The sequence below is a fragment of the Zootermopsis nevadensis genome, unplaced genomic scaffold (assembly GCF_977971745.1).
Source record: "Zootermopsis nevadensis isolate Lab colony 2312 unplaced genomic scaffold, Znev_1.0 Znev_ptg000027l, whole genome shotgun sequence".
Lineage (NCBI taxonomy): Eukaryota > Metazoa > Arthropoda > Insecta > Blattodea > Termopsidae > Zootermopsis > Zootermopsis nevadensis.
In genome coordinates, this window is record NW_028259159.1 from 280,894 (window position 1) to 298,403 (window position 17,510).

General features: G+C 35.6%; 1 protein-coding gene across 3 annotated transcripts in view; it reads right to left on the bottom strand.

Annotated features, from left to right (window-relative positions):
* Positions 1-242: 242 nt before the first annotated feature.
* Epac (Exchange protein directly activated by cAMP) overlaps positions 243-17,510 on the bottom strand; it is a 70,540-nt gene continuing 53,272 nt past the window's right edge. For all 3 annotated transcript variants that reach the window (XM_022077652.2, XM_022077653.2, XM_087356630.1), the window contains 14 exons: positions 16,934-17,165; positions 15,866-16,049; positions 14,947-15,092; positions 14,077-14,221; positions 13,410-13,589; positions 12,349-12,546; positions 11,467-11,605; positions 10,870-11,086; positions 9,007-9,254; positions 8,691-8,816; positions 8,060-8,238; positions 7,268-7,497; positions 6,400-6,519; positions 243-5,470 (listed from right to left, as the gene is read on the bottom strand). In XM_022077652.2, the coding sequence (XP_021933344.1) occupies positions 5,346-5,470; positions 6,400-6,519; positions 7,268-7,497; positions 8,060-8,238; positions 8,691-8,816; positions 9,007-9,254; positions 10,870-11,086; positions 11,467-11,605; positions 12,349-12,546; positions 13,410-13,589; positions 14,077-14,221; positions 14,947-15,092; positions 15,866-16,049; positions 16,934-17,165 (2,469 nt within the window). In that variant the 3' untranslated portion in view covers positions 243-5,345. The remainder of the gene's footprint in view (positions 5,471-6,399; positions 6,520-7,267; positions 7,498-8,059; positions 8,239-8,690; positions 8,817-9,006; positions 9,255-10,869; positions 11,087-11,466; positions 11,606-12,348; positions 12,547-13,409; positions 13,590-14,076; positions 14,222-14,946; positions 15,093-15,865; positions 16,050-16,933; positions 17,166-17,510) is intronic.

Here is a 17,510-nt window from a genome sequence, read left to right on the forward strand (position 1 = left end):
GTGAAGAAAACTTTATAAAAAAGAGTTTCAAAGTCTACCCTCTTCGCCAGGTATATTAGGTTTCTTTATGTGCCTTAAGAAATATGTTATTGGCTTATTTTATGATATTGCAGTACTATGTACTTACATAAAATCTGAGAAAGAAAACACCAAGATTGCTAGAGTTACTAATCTGTGGCACACATGAATATAAGTGTTGCAAATGTGTTTTAATATGACAACATGATAATAAAACACATATCTTTCCATTTTAAATATGTATTTATTATTGAAGACTTGTAACAAAAGGAAGATATAAATATCATACAATACTTAAAAATATTTACATCATGCTTATAATACGTCTCAAGGAGCAAATACTGGAAAAGGCAGAATACAAAATAGACATTATTTCAGGTATTGTTATTACTATCAAGAGATTTGTTACATTATAGTTGTAGCACTGATGCTCTGAATGATGCCATGTTGGAAGGATACTTCAAATACATTACTTTCATATATACTATTTTCCAACACAAAATTTTTAAAAGTTCCTTTGAAATTAAGTTTCTAACATTAATAATTCCACAAATAAGTCTTGGAATGTTTCAGAAGTTTGTTGTGGAAAAATGCATGTGGCTTATACACAATGGTTTTACAAAAGGTGTCTTACAATATTAAACCTCACTCTTAACAACTTCATAGGGACTAAAGATATAACTGTCAGTAGACTAGGCATTAGTAAATATTTAACCTACTGTGACTTATCAGATGCCCAAACGATATTTTTTGTTGGTATACACTCCATTATGTTTTTACTTTAAAAATTAAAATTTGTTGTGACCATGACAGCAATTTGTTATGATCAGCCTATACTACATGAATACAGTATATTAACCAACAGCAGAGAAAAATCAATATTACAGCTCAATTTCACTTAACAGAACTGTTCTGTCTATAACAAATGGTGAGTTATTCCACATGATAGAACTGTTATGTCAAAAACAGACAAAGAACGTTGCCATTTGTTTCTCATTAGTTATTTTCTTATGGTTACATACAGCTTATGTCAAAAATTGTAGTGACTGAAAATGAATTTTGGTTAATTGAGATTTTTAAACACTGTTGGGGGGGGGGGGGGGGCAGACAGTCTCCTTAACATTTACCTCCCCCCAAATCGAATTGGGGTTTGATTACAGGAACCAGAAGGCCACAATGTTGGTCCACCTCTGCTTATCAGTCTCCCTGGCAAACAGTTGTTCTGAAATTGTGTCACACTGCGATAAAAAGAGGCATTGTGTTCTCTTGATCAAAAAAGAAAATGTTACTATGATCTTCAAGTTATGGCATCACCCACAGTTCCATTATGCTAAGGTACACAGCAATAAAGGAAGGCAGATATGCCTTGTTTGCAGGCAAGGCTCAGAATACATTCAACTTCCTGATGTCCCTGGAATGCTGTATCATTTCATTAGGGTCTTCCAGGCCTCATATCTGCACACTGTGATAAATGACATTTCCTGATTGATTATTGTATTTATATGTGTAGAATCACCAGTGGGGTTCATACTGAATTCAGATAAATGACTATCAGAACACTCAGACTCAACAAATTGCAGTACTGGGCATAGCCTACTTATTTAGAATAAAGTTTTAAAAGTGTAAAGAGAAATTTCAGTGATTCTGTATGTAGCACAGTTGCTAAGGAGATGATATAAAATAAACTGTGTGCAGAAGTCTTATTGGGCAAATTTGATTGAACGAGGCACTACAATCCAGAAGTCTTGCAACACTGGCACATTCAGACTAGTTTTGTGCTTCCCTCTGTTTATTCTTGCACAATGTTACCACAACATACAGGGGCCTTTATAAGGGTAGCTTTGTCGGGCCTCTCTCTCTCATGAACATACAGTGTTTTTTAAATATATTTTAATTTCAAGTTTTATAGCGATGGACTTCCATTAAAATGAATAGTTTACATATCACATACAATTATACTCTTTGAAATATTATTACCAACTTCACTGTGGAGTGGTCCAAATGATTTTAACAATCAAAGTGAGAACAACATTGTACAAAAATGTAATATTAAATTCTAATGTTTCTATATTTAAATTTTTTCACAAACATGTGCACAAGAATAGAAGTGTTTCTGCATTTCTAAATATGAGCATGCTGCATTGTGTGATAAATTGTTCAAAACAGAACAATGGACCCATTCTTAATATATTTATGTCATGACTGGAAGCTACATTGATAAACAGTGTAGAAAGATCTGGGAATTATAACAATACATAAAGTGACTGAGAGATAGTTGCAGAGACATAGAGAAAAGTGGATGCACACACAAATTAGAAAGTGATGTAAAGCAAATAAGCTCTAGGGCTCAACATTGTCACTCTTCACAGACATGATGGCCATACTACAACTGAACAATCACATTGGTCACACAAAACAAACTTCAGTAAATTTTATGTTATCAAAAACTCCTCCATATGTGCTACATGCCACATTGATCTTATTCTCAATGATTCCATCACCCTAAAAATAATATGTGAAAATTAAAAACTATAGAACTCCTCATTATGCAGTTTTCTCCACCCTCCCATCACTTCAGAAGTTATTAGACAGCACAGAAAGGCAAACAGGTATTATGAAGAAGAGTGAGGGTTCTAGCATTTCAAGTCGTAATAATCTGAAACCATCTGATTTCCATAAAAACTGTAAACATTTTGCAGAGTTAATACTGACATGATTCCCTCTTTCAAACAAATTATACTGTCTGTTTTGGACTTCCTATTGCAATTATACTACAGAAGATTCTATTTCCCATGTTGACAGATTTTATCAGAATGCTGACATTCTAAAACAATTAAATCCAGATGTTTGTTAAGTCTTAATAAATACAATTTCTTTGTGGTTATAGTAAAATGACATGTAGTGCAACCAATATGATTGTACAGTTTAAATGGAATTTTCACTCATTTGCAAGAAAACAGATGATTGTCTTATCCAACAATCCCACATTAAGAGGGCTTATAGGCCAAAAATGAGTTCAAAAACATTAAAATGGTGTTCCATAACAACCCACATTAAGATTGCCATGTAATACAAATTCATATTAACACAGTATTGATAAAAATGTTTGCATACATTATGTATACAAAGTAATTATTCAATTCAGTCAAATAAATGACTTGGCAAGTTTCTTTAATTCTAAGGTACAGTTATCGAAAGGCTTTCCTATATTTTTGTAACACTATCACAAATTTTATGAATAATATAGTGGTGTTTTGGCTATACTTGCAAGACCTTCCTACTTTCACATATATAAGCAATATAGTAACTGTTCCACATTCCCTAAGTAATGTGAACATCCATATTATTTTCTGATCTGCTCTCTACCATTATCGTATCAAATACATTTGAAAAATTGGCATCAATACTTATACCAATATGTACAAAGTGACAACCTGGTATGTGGGTTGGATATGGTATTTTACATTACATTTGTAAAACGATTATTATTGCATACTGCTCAATAAACCCCTTAATTGACATCACAGTCTTATTTCACATGTCATCACTTGAACAGTCCTATGGTGACATCTCATTTAGCTGAAAGGAAGGTTTGTTTAATCATGTAATACAGCAATGCTATGTTTTATATAAGCTCTAAAGCAGAAATAATTTCCAATTGTCCAACTTCTTTCCAAATAAGAATCAGTGTTCAATACCTCATCATCACACTTGAGAATAAACTGATGTGGCCCATTTTGAATTCTAAGAGCTCCCTCTATCTTCTGACCCCATCTACAAATCTTGGTACCATATCTTACACTATTCCAAACTAATATTGTATATAACACCAGTCTTTCAATGGACTGTCATATTCTTTTATTGGAGTGTTTTTAATACAATAAACCCAAGAAGTGAAAGATACACATTTACTGGTTGTAATTGCTTGCTTGCTTAAAAGCTTAAGTGTTCAAATCTGTGTGCTTGCTAGGTAAAGCTGGAGAATAACAAGGCACAAAATATTTTAAGAAAGAACTTTGTATATAAAAATAGGAATTTATGAAATGACCATCATGCAACCTCCAAACTGAAGAATTTTGTATTTATACTTTAACACAGAAATACCTTTTTGACTTGACTAAGAGAGACAATAAATACTTACAGAAATAACTGCCTTTTTTAGTTTAAGCACCATAATACATGTTCATTTACACATATGTCACATTGAAACCTTCAGCCAAATGAAATGTCACATAATCAGGAATAATAAGAAACTGTTCAATATTATCTCATTCATTACGCTGTTACTTTTTGTCACTTCATGTTATAAGAAACATTTTATAGATATCTGTCACTGTTTTCAGCACTACATAACCCAGCTGTCCATACATGGACCTTACTGCTGGCCAGTTATAATAAGGCTTTGTATCTTTCATTTTTGAGTTCATCTCTGCTCGGTTAGGAGGAGAGAGCGGGAGTGTTAATTTATGAAGGGTGTTATTCATATTGGACCCTAAACTAACTTGCTTTTCAATTCTTGTAGTAAATTTTCATGGCAACTAAACTTTGCTGACTTGAAAATTGTGCTCAATTCAGTGTTCAAGTTGCACATAAACCAATAGCCTGATAAGATAGATCAATGTCAAAACATGTTGCTGTTAACCAAATAGTGTCATATCATATTTAGTAACTGTTGCGTAGTGTAGGTGACAAAAACACTGTATTACATACACATAATTTGGAATGTCAGTTCTTTATTAATAATGTGTGGTTTTTAAAAGAGCAAAACCTAAGTGCGCAATCACTTATTTGGCAGCAGAATGGGAAATAATGCACATATGTTTAAAACAATCACAAAATATACACACTGACAAACACCAATTTTGTGATGAAACCAAACACATGTTAACTTATTCAAACTGACAAAGACTACTAAAGCTAGAAACTCATGGTATGTATGGAATAAAATACTCAAGTTACACCAGTGAAAGGAGAAAGGTCTAGAAAAAAAGACTGAACTTCATGTATGAGATGAAAGAATAAGAATGGAAACTAAAAAAAATAATTTTGTTATGGCTAGTTCCTTGTGACCAAATCAGTTGGTAGAATGATGGGTAGTTAGACAACATAGATCATTTTTTGATATTTTACTCATTTTAATCTCCCTACTTAGCAAAAACCCTCAGATCATAATATAAATTAAGTTTGTTTCCTATCCCTAATGTTTGGAAATGTGACACTGGGTTTAGTATGCATTTTAAATAGGTCCTCCACTTTTCTTCTTCTGACTTTCACTTGTTGGGTAATGAAATGACTAGATTGTCATAATAATGATAATGACAGTTTTACTATGACCTTCGTGGCTCCAGCTTCTGCGACAGACTTGTAAGCACACGCTGATTGTCGATAATGCGGAGACAGCTGATGTAAGACCTCACTTCTGCTTCACTCTTTGGAGATGGTGGTTCAAGCACTGTGTTAAATATCAAGATTTAAGGTTAAAGAAAGGCAAATTCAATCCACCTAACACAAAAAATAATGTTATGTTTGTTTTCACAAGTTCAAATTATTTTAAAAGACCTCATAGTTTAAACACTATCGTAAAATTGTGCAGGTTTTACTGATTACAGATATTTATTTTTCATGGCAAAAGAGATGTTTGTGGTATCACCATGCCCTTGCGTGTGTATGTCTGTCCCCTTTCATAACTTTGAATCATTCATGGAACTCAGAATGATGGAATATGCCATTGAAGATCATCTCACTACCATTCCTTCCAGTTTCCTTACCATTAACATTGGCCATAAGAACTTCATGGGCAAGTGAAATATTAACACCATTTGTTTGTATGATTTGGAACTTTTACTTGGTGATATATGCAGTTTCTGTTAAAGTAAATTTTGTTCAAATCAGATGGCAATATCAGTGTCTTCCAGAATATTAATTCAGCTCTCAGTAAATTCATGGGGATTTGCCAGTGCTCAGGTAGTTAAATGCTGGCTGTAGACTTAGGGCAGTCCACATCAAATGCATTGTAGAATAAGTGGCTCTGGTCACGATTTTCTTCAAGTATTTTGCTTTTCACCTGCTAGTCATAATTACAACCATGCTCCATTCTGGGTTATGAAATAGACTTAACTAGGTAGCATAAAATCACAGCCTTGGCCCTCAGTTGAAGCTGTGCCAGAGACCTGAAGTTGGAGTAGGGAAAACTATAGTATAGTTTACCCCATTTTCAATATTCTAGGTCCCTGTACTTCTGTATGAAGCAGTACAACTAATACATCAAAGATTGGTTTTCGTTTGACTCATAACAATTAAAAGTGTTGTCTAGAACAGCAAATAAAGCAAGATAAAAACATCACATGTAAAGCAGTTATGAAAAAACACAATATAACTTACATAGATGCCTGCTTCGACAGTAACGGATGGTACGCATGGTCTGGGCCAGCATGTGCATCTTTTCAAAGTTGACCAACCCATCTAGGCAGGTCTTATTTCCCTCATGTGTAAATGTCATGTCTATAATAACAGGGTCATTTATTTTTATAACAGAAAATCTTATCACATATACTCTCATAAAATAATTTATTTTATATATTAACTAAATTAAACTAAACAAGATGTCTCTCTCTACATCCTTTGCCAAGACTGTCATCTTCATTCACTAGTTAGTTTCTGACTTCTACTGAAATACTGAACAGAAATTACACAGCAAGCATTTAAACATAGCACATGCATAATTGACTCATCTTGGCAGCCATTGACATGGGGGCATCTGATGCATGTTAATATCCAGCAATGTTGACCCACCACTAAAAAAATTGATATGACGAGGTGCTGATTCTCAAGTTCCCAAGCCTCCATTCAACAGGTAATAACAGTCATGTGGTATTTTTTTAAAGAATATTTGGAAGCTGATCATTGTCTTTACATTTGTATGCTTCAGAATCATTTGAATTCTTTCTCAGTCCATAGCTCAACACCATGTCAACCACCATTCTACCTATTACCTGTACAGTTGAGTTTGATCACTAAAAACTGTTATGTGCTGATACTTAACCCAAATACATTACAACTGGCCAGCCAGTAACATATTTTAACTTGGTCCACTGTTCATCAAATGTGAGGAAACAAACAATGAGCGTTCACTTTCTACAGTTTACAGGAATTACAAGTTAAATTTGTGGTGTCCTGAAGTAGAGAGTTTGTAACTAATTTTCTTGAACAAAATAAAAATAGGTGTTTGTTCATAAGAAAAGTGGTTTACCTTTGAGCAAGAGTGGCATGAATGGAACAACAGGAGGCTGCAGTTTGCCAACACTGATCCTATATGCTCGGTGGTTCCGGCTTGGGTCAATGAGGCTTTCAAACTCTGTGTACAGTTTGCGGAACTTTGAAGGGAGTTTCTCCCATGTAAGGGAAAGACGACTCACAGCTACATTACTCAGCCCCATGACAATGGCAAAGAATGCATTCAGGTTCTGATATTCCTTGCAGCTGCAAACACACATAATGCATCCACTTATTATGGTTCTTTAATTCATTTTACAGCATGTATAGCATTCTAAAAATCACAGATAAGTTTACAAGTCATCAGCACATCAAAGTTAAAGATAATTTAAGCAATAAAAAATAAGTCTTCTGCATCTATTAAAGAAAAAATAAAACATTAATACACTTTTGTACACAAAATATAAAGTTATGACATAACTGATTTAGCAGTTATCTGGTAACAAGAAAGTTTTGTTCACCAAATGTAGTAATGTTTCTCAAGTCTTTAAGATTCAACAATCATGGTGGTAAAGAATTACTACAGACTGTGGGGTTCTGCCAATATTTTGGAAAAATAACGATAAATATCTCCAGGACAACATGGCATCACAACCATAAAAAATACAATACTCTTCTCATGCCTTGTTTAGGTATGAGGTCCAAAACTAAATGTCCTAGGCCTTTAAAAGTATCAAGTTTTCTTAAGGTATGGTTATGTTACAATTTTGATGACTCCTGCTGTTCTGATGAGTCTGTTCTACTTGTTTTTTTAATCATGTTTACTCACTAGGCAGCTAATTTGATGAACTTCCTCAGAATCTGCACACGTTTGCTGAGACTGGGTGTAAGACACAGCTCTGTCACAACCCAAAATTGTATTTCATTGAAGCGACGTAGGAACACATCCAAATTTGCTGTAATCTGCCCAAAGTGGTGGCGCCCAAATGTGTGGTAGATCAACTCATACTATAATAATTGTCCAAATACATATAAACTTGAGTTCTTCCTGTAGTGGTGTAATGTTGAAATTAATTAAGTAATAACTAGCTACTTGACGCAAAACCCATCTAGTTAAAGTGACATTACACTCAGCTAATCAAGAAATTCCTCATGTTTATGGAACCTGAAAAGTCTTCATCATGTTCACAAGAGCACACCACTAGGTCTTATCCAAAGCCACATGAATCCAACAGCCCATATTCTTCCATTTTAGTTGCCAAAGATACATTTCAATATTGTTTGGTGTCATGGTGCTGAGTAGCCTGGTACAAGTTTACCAACCAGACTACACAGTGCAGTGACCAAGAAGACTGCCATCTTCATATTCATCACCATGAGAATATGAAATCTCACTTATGAATCTGGAGGGTGTAAGGGTTAAGCAACTATAGGTTATTAATATTCAAACCAAACATTACCTCATGAACAGACCAAAAGAGATCCCAGTCAAACTGTGTCATGTGATATGCTACCTCCTTTGTACTGAATAGTTCCAAGTCGACATCCATGCCCTCTGTTGGCCCCTCTTGTTCTGCTAGACATGTCTGAAATATTAACAACAATGAATCTGATCGCCAGAGGGTAGTGACAAGAAGAAATATTATAACTGACAGAAATCACTGACACATTTCTCAGCTAGCCCATGCTTGCCACATGTCCTTCCCATCTCATAAGAAATAACTAAAAATCAGACAGAAAGGACATACCAGTTTTTACTGATTAACTTATACTTACCAGAGCATCAAGATGGTCTTTAGGTGAGACAAAGATGCGCCCATTAAGACTGAGACCTGTTGGGATACTGACATCTGAATCTCGGAAGACAACTCGTTCACCAGAAGACTTTACTTCCACTAGCACTAAGTCATCATGTCGTAGCTTCAGCTTGTCAGCTGCAGAAACTTTGATGGTTTCTGCCGTGGCATTCACATTAAACCTCAGAGTGCAGTACGTGTGGTCTGCACAGTACACTCGGAATATTACTGCCACCATAAAAAGTAAAATTATACATTGTATTAATTTTGAACATATTTTGATAGTCTTGTTTAAAATGGGTCACAGGAAAATAAGTTATTAAGTATGAACCAGATTTATCTGGGTCAAGAAATACTGTGTCAAGAACGTGCAAGGTTAGTCACGTTGTCAGGTGGTTGGTTGGATATTGTTACAGGAGTATGTTTTTGGACATTTACACCATGTGGATAGAGATGTACATTATTTCACTGACTGTTATTTGCGGATAAACAGAAGTGGTACCTACTGTATGGGGATTACTGAGTAGGTACAGCATATATTAATAACAATGTAGAGAACACAGACTTATTTTAGGTATTCTCTCATCTATTATACAGTGAAACCTCTATCCATCGTTCCCGGAACTATCGTTTTCCCGGATGCATCGTCCGTTTTGTTCGGTCCCGAATACATCCCATATAAAATAATGTTACATTTTCCCGCTTCTATCGTTCCTCGAACTATCGTTTTATCGCATCGATCGTTCAAAAATCTTAGTCCCGGCCCACAATTTTCCCGCAATGATCGTTTCTGAGAAATTAAAATGCTGGGTTTTGAGATAAATTAATACCGAAAGACGCACAATGTTTTTGGAATACGCAGTAGCGGTAACCTGTTATGTCGCCCAACCAGCACATTCTTTTGGAATGAGGGTCAGCGGTGCAGGGGTGATATTGGAGTGAATGGCGGTGCTCATTGTCAGAAATTTTACGATTTTAATTAGGGTGCACTCATATTTCGTTCCAGCGATGCCAGATGGCATGTGCAGTGTGAATTTCTTCACAAATGCTTTTATTACAAGTACAAAGGAAAGGCTGGCGGCACTTTTCATTCTTCTGGTTCATCTCGTTTCCAGCGGTTCAGGGTCTTCTACAGCTACGTTTCGTTGAGTTCGGCAGTAATAGTATTTCCATTCTTCCTGTTATTGTCCGCAAAGGGGGTTGGAGTGGTGAGGAAGAGGGAGACGACGAATGCGAGCCCGAAGCTTTGCCGAGTTTTGCCGAAGCACACGCTGCATTGGCGAAAGTGAAGTCGTTCTTTTATGCGCTTAATATTAGTGAACGTGACGAGGAAAACACTTTGAACGTGGAAAGTGCTCTGTTTGGTCTAAAACGTAAAGTTTCGACAAACCAGTTGTCCATTAAAGACTTTTTTGGTAAAAAGAAGTAACTTTGAAAGAGAAACATTGTTTTTTTTAAATTTTTAATGCTTTCCCGCATCTATCGTTTTCCCGCATTCATCGTTTTTATTTCCCACCCCCGCCGAAAACGATGCATCGAGGTTTCACTGTATTACAAAACAAGAGAGAAAGACTCAAATTATCCATTTCTTTACTTGGCCTGATTCTGACTTTCCACAGTTTTCCTCAGCTCTTCCCATTGAAACAGGCCATAATACTTCTTCGTCCACCCTTTCCAATTAATGTTTTATAATCATGACCTTTCCTCACTTTTGTTAAATAATCAATGCAGACAGTATTAGGTTGTTGCATACTTTACAAAGTGAACTGGTAAAATATGACAAATGCTGTAAGCTGTAATGGCTGTCCTGACTGCCATTACAGATACAATAGGCTATACTCACTATCATCTGTAGCTCTTATAACTGTTCGGCTCTCACTGGAACCACTGAACAAGCTGATGGGTTGTCCACATGGCGGCAACTTCCATTTTTGCCCAGCACTGAGGGCACGTTCATCCTGATATCGATGGAGTTGGGACATGACATGATGCATGAGACTGGCTTCCTCCTGCAGAGAGCTCCACTGTATGCAGTCTGCCTCCAACTCAGTTGCTAGCTCCTGAAAACAAGCCATTCAGTATTAAGCAAAGTGGTGCAATAGAAAAATATTCTTTGTTTTCAGATTTGCATAACATATTCATAACATTTCATATTAAATTACATATCATACAAATAGTTAGTTTCACTTGCTTTTTCTCACACTTCATTATTCTATAAGTTAACAAATTTTGCTCAATGTTGGCACTAATTCCCTAAGAAGCTTAAACTATGGTTTACTTGTATGTGTATACAAGATTAGCTTATAGTAGTCTCTCCAAATTTGGTAGCTGTAGCAATGAGGAAAATAACAGGTGACAATCAAACCACATGAAAATGAATATACACCATCATGAGACCATAAATTCTCACATTAATACAGAAGAATTCAAAATTACATACCTCCAGAAAAGCAAGTGAATTGGTGTCATCAAACACAGGATGTCGAATTGTAATAACCCAGCAATGCACAAATTGTACCACACGTCTCTTACAGGCCAATAGAAACTCACGATCTTGGCTTGGAGAATCAATACGGTAAGTGCTTGCAAGTCAAAGAAATTTCAGTCCATAAGATTAATACAAAACTGAGTTAATAGAACAGAAAAAGACCTCTGAAACATCAAATTACTTATATTTCAGGGCTTTTTGAGACTGGATCTCAGATTCAGATTAGCCAAATATAGGTGCATGTAAATGGGTTTAATCTAAAAGCCAAAAACTGCAATAAAACAAATATTGTAACTGACTCTAATGCAACTGTCAGATGTATACTTCACATATTCAGTTCAACCACAAAATGTCATCTCTGACATAAATTCAAATTAGCCTACCAATCCAAACACAAGGACATGAAATTCATGGTCTGGGAGTAGGAAGAGAAGAACCTGTATACCTGAAAATTAGCAATTTAACTTTGCTCAAGAAGGAGATTTCTTAGTGGACAGATGAGTTGAAGGTGTTTCAACACTTGACTTTATTACAAGGAATAAATATGTTCTTTAAAAATGTTAGTTTACACCTACAAAGTAGCATACGAGACTACCGAGTACAAGAAACATTTTCACTACCATGAACACATAAAATCTCAAAGATGGCTGTCTTCTGTGTTGTAACAATGTGTAGTCTAGCAGAAATTAACCAGTATTGGCAAACTTCTACCAGACTACATGATGCTACAACCTAGAATACAGCCATCTTTGCACTCACTAACTTGAAAACCTCAAATCCTGTATTATCCATCCTATTCTCTTCTCCCATCTGAAATGTACTTATAAAGGATATTGTCTGGCAAGCTCTGTGACCAGCTGGTGAGTTGGCATGAACACAATATGAGTAAGCAGGAAGTCCTCAAGGAAGGGGTCACTAGATGAGGGGAGGCTATCCTGACCACCCACACTACCACTTCCTCCACGCCCATCTAACCGTGTTTCCAGAAGATGCTCCAGCATTTTCTGTGGTGTTCCAGCCATCACAGTGTACCTGAAAGAAAAAGAGCTGAAACAGTGCCTACCTTACAAATTCTATGTTGCAGCAAGCAAAATGGATGTGTTATATTCTATGGGAAACAAATAATAATATTATTTACACTCATTATAAATAGTCTTGCACAGTTGTTGCTTTATGCTTGAACCCATATACTGATTTATTGAAACCAGATTATTCCAGCAAGAATTTCTGGACACTGCCCTGATTTATTGTAGTTACCCATACTGAAGTAGTTAAGTAACTCTTCTTCATTAATTAACAACATGAAGCAGCTTCTTCCTTTAGAATCTAACAGTCTCTCAACAGTAAAGAAATTCTTATACAGTCTGAAGATTCATAACAGTGTTTACAAGAGCCTCCCACAGGACCTTATTTTGGACCACATGAATCTAGCTGACACCCTTCTCACCTTATTTATTTAAAATCCATTCTAATATTATTAAACTCATGTTCATTGTTAAAGAAAATCTTTACAGTACACAAAATTCTGACATTATTATAGAATCCTTTACACACATCAGCATTTTACTTAAATGCATTTATCACCAAATGAGATGCATACACATTATGGAGACAGGGTCTACTGTCTAAGATAAATTTGACATATGATATACATGATGTATTGAGAATTAGCTTAAATTCAGTCATCAAAAAGTTGGATGTCGTTATAGCAACATATTTTATAATGTTTGTATTTTAAGATTAACCCTCTGAAGCAAAATACCAAAGTAGTATTTAAAAATTCAGTTCATCAATTGGTTAATGCTGTTTATAGAAACAATCACTGTTTAATCTGAGAATCATATAAAAACATAAATATAGTGAACAGTACATATTTGAATATCAGTGATACATACTTGAAGTGAGAATATGCAACACTGTGAGTTGGCGATATTTTCTCCAGCACAAGAACATCCTGGCCATGTTCCTTGAGCCGAACTGTGTTGGCTTCAACATCCCTCAAGATGCGATTAAAGTTTTCTTTATCCACACGCAAGAAGTGACAATTATTCTCCCTCAGAACTATGGTTGCTGCCCTGTGAAAGAAAACAATGCAACTAACAATATATTTCTTTCCATAATATTTCATAAAGCACAAGAGTAATACAGAGTATTTCTAGAAGATGCATATACACAATTCTGTTGTCACTGTCACTCTCTGCCATCATATTAAGGTCTTTTAGTGGGAATTATGCCAATAATTAGTTCCAATTTTCAAGATATATATATAGACACACACACCACAAAACATATGCATTATAAACACAATCCATTATTTTGTGAATACAGCTTCATAGATTTTAAACAGTTATTAATTAAGCATTGACTAATGGGCCCAGCAGTTTATTCTGTGACTATGATTCACAGGCTACTTTATGAGGAAGCATTTGCCTACCAAGCAGTGCTGTGAATCTCTCAAAAGTGTGCAAAAGTGTTTTCATTCTTTTATATTTATCTCTACATGACCTCTATAATATAGATTCAGTGGGAGAAATCTCTATGATTATTGATAAGACTAATTACCTAGGAGCATCATTGATGAGAGCAAGTTTCCCAAAATCATCTCCTTCTTGCAGTGTGGTTACTGTTCCCTTTCCATGTATCACAACATCCACTGAGCCACGCAGAATAATGTACCATGAACGACCTTCATCACCTTGGTTAAATACTGCAGAAGTAATTTAAAGTAACAAAATCAGGCAATGTATGAATTCAGTTAAACTGTATATTATGAATCTGTCTAACAAAGATCTCCATCCATCTACAATGATAGCAATAAGACTTGGTAACAATGATACATTAATTTTTTACCATTCTGCTCAACAGTGTCGCCAACATAAAGAAATAATACATTAGTCACTAATACAACTGTTTCTGAAATTCTGTTTAACCAACCTTCTTTCATCATAATGGAATACGTTTATTCATCTTCATATTCAAGCAAAATATATTACATTACAACAAATGACAAACATCTTTTTGTTCCTTACATAGGAAGAAATCTAGTAAGGTAAAAATAAACAAATTGGACAGGCAAGAGCCAAAATAATGCTCATGAAAATTTGCTCAGAAAGTGTTAATATTTTGAGTTGACTTCCATCATCAGTGAATCTTGGACTCTGAATGTAACATTTAAAATCTGTTTCCATATTACTTTTAGTCCTCTTATATTGAACTTTTTGTATGTACTGCATGCAGTTCAACCTAATACTAGGAGAACAACTTACATGTAAGTTACTTCAGCTGTTGGGGATAAGCCACATCAAGCACTGAAGATGTTCCAACATTTCAGCAAATAGCCAACAATTTTGTTAAAACCTTCAACACTTTATGGAACTCATATATGATGTTATACACTAAGCTCAAACAGTAAAATCAAGGTAGAGAACTTACACACAGTTCCAGCATGTGGATGTGCCTCAAAGACTATAACAGCGGCAAGCTCTCGTTTGACAGAGTTGGAGAGGTGGGATAAAGCTTTAATATGCAGCAACTCTTCATAAATTATCTCCAGGTCATCCACAGTTCTCTCATGTGATCTACAAAGTAATTACAAGTGCAGATGATGTCATGAGAATGTACTGTGTACCATAAAAATATAGAAAGATCTGAATTTGAGATGACCCTTCATTTCGAATGTCCGTACAAAGAAAAATATTTATTGTGGTATATTTAATTATTTGTGCATTTATACTTGGATGAAAACTACCAGTATTCAGATCTGACAGGAGAACAGAAGGTCTAACAAAAATAATATATCCTTAAATACCAAAAATATGTTAATTAGTTTTGTAAAAGTAAACAATAACAAAATAAACAGATTGAATCTTTGCACAAGATTTGTGAAAGATTTTTATTGTTTCCTGTTTTATGGAAAAAAGGTAACAATGTGATTTACTGTTGCATAATACTAGAAAATTATCCCTGTCTACTGCTATAGGAACATGTCCTAGTGACAAAAGAATGGTTTACAACAGGAATTCTCAACCTTTACCAATGCTATGGTAGCCTTCATCCTTACTTACAAATCCATGGGCTACTAGGTTAGAAATGAGGGCAACTTTTTGAAATTTCATGGTAATTTATTAAATCATTATAATTATTAATTTATTAGCAGACTACATTTAAAACAGGTTCACATATTACACAGAAATTTTCCTCAATATTTATTTTTCAGAAATTTTTAAATGTTATTTATGAGCTCTTCAAACACCCATACATCTTTCCACTTCTGTTATATGCTAACAGTGGGAAGTAAACACTAGCTTCTTCAGAACAGATGTGCTTCAAGGTCTTTATAAAATCAACTCACGGTTTGCGTAGTATCATCCTCATGATAGCATCTGGTCCTTTCTGTGTAAGTGTGTTCAGGCTTGCATTCAACTGATCTTCAGCCCAAACCAGCTCATCTTGAGAAGGTAAGCCTGTTGCACCTTCTTCATCCTGCCAGAACCTGTACAGCAGTGCCTTGTCCCTGAACGGATGTTCACCTGTTACTGTAAGACAGAGTTATCAGAAGGAATTTTATTCCTCAAGTACGACATGCCAGGGAATATTTACAACTTGACACTTTTGTTCCTTTTCAATTTAAGAACAGTCTTTGAGAACAGTATATGAATTTATCGGTGGTGTTCAGCTATACTTATACCGTTCATCAACATCTTAATGCCGCCAAATCAAAAACCCTTACTGGCTATTCTACCAGTTAGCCAAACAGTACCAATGACAGTTATAAATACAATCCCACACACTGCTCTCAACAGTACTACACACTCTACAGTTGTATCCAACTTTCCACTGTGTCCATCCTCCTGCACCCAAAAATGTACTGTTCCAATTTCTACTTTGCTGCTTTTCATTCCCTCACACCTGAACATAACAACTCAGTAGCTTCCTCTCTTATTTTAATTCTGGTACTATTTTAAGATTCCTGTCAGTTTCTATAACTCAATATTCTGCTATGTTCAACAAGGGTATCATCATTTATATAGGTCAATAAACATAAAGGGTTTTGGTACAAACAAACAGAGCAGCAGACTGAGAATGGGTGATGACAAAGGCAGACTTCAATCTTGTATTCATGTCTGGTAACATTCAAATAACATTAAAGAGTCAACTTTCATCTGTTCTTATTGTGAAGATAACTTTACCCGCATGCTCCCTACGAGCCTTCATAGCATGACACTTAGGTGAAGCAGTAACAATACTCGTAGCCATGCAGCATGTGAATCTCACATATGATCACTAATCACATGCAGACTTGTGAGTGAGTTCAAGGTTTAGTTGAAACTCGAACATTCTCAAATTACCATTTCTGTGAATCAACATTTTTTGGCGAAGCAAGTATTCGGGAGACTGAGTCACTGACCTCTTAACTTACCATGAGATATTACTCCTTCCTCCAATAATGCCTGCCACATGCCAGCTGCTTGGTGTCTGGTGTGGATGCTCGGACTAAGAGTCATAATCCAGTCGACAAGCTCAGTACCAGACGCACTGTGCCGATACATGCGGTTTGAAGATTTGTGATCTCTGAGCACCGGAGGTGAGCAATGTGCCAGCAACAGTGTGCGTAGTGTCTGTCCAATCACTGCCATCTGAGGGCTTGGAGACTGCGTGGCAACCCGGCAAAACAAATTCACAACAAAACATCCCACATTAAAAGGAGTCGTGTTAAACGCAACCCTTAAACACATCACCACAGTGACGTGTGAGTACGATTTTTAATCAGTGATGAGAAATATTGTCGCTTAGGAAACGACTGAACCCACGACTCGCTGCTTGTTTGAAAAATTGTTGCTTGTGATCCTCGGCTGACAGTTCTTTTTAAACCCATATTTGATTCTACATGCAGCACACCCTATGAAACAGTGTTCTATGCGCCTGTCTACATATGAACTTTAGATTATCGAAGCCAATGTGAATAAAATTTGTTTTTTTAACAGCAGAAATAATTT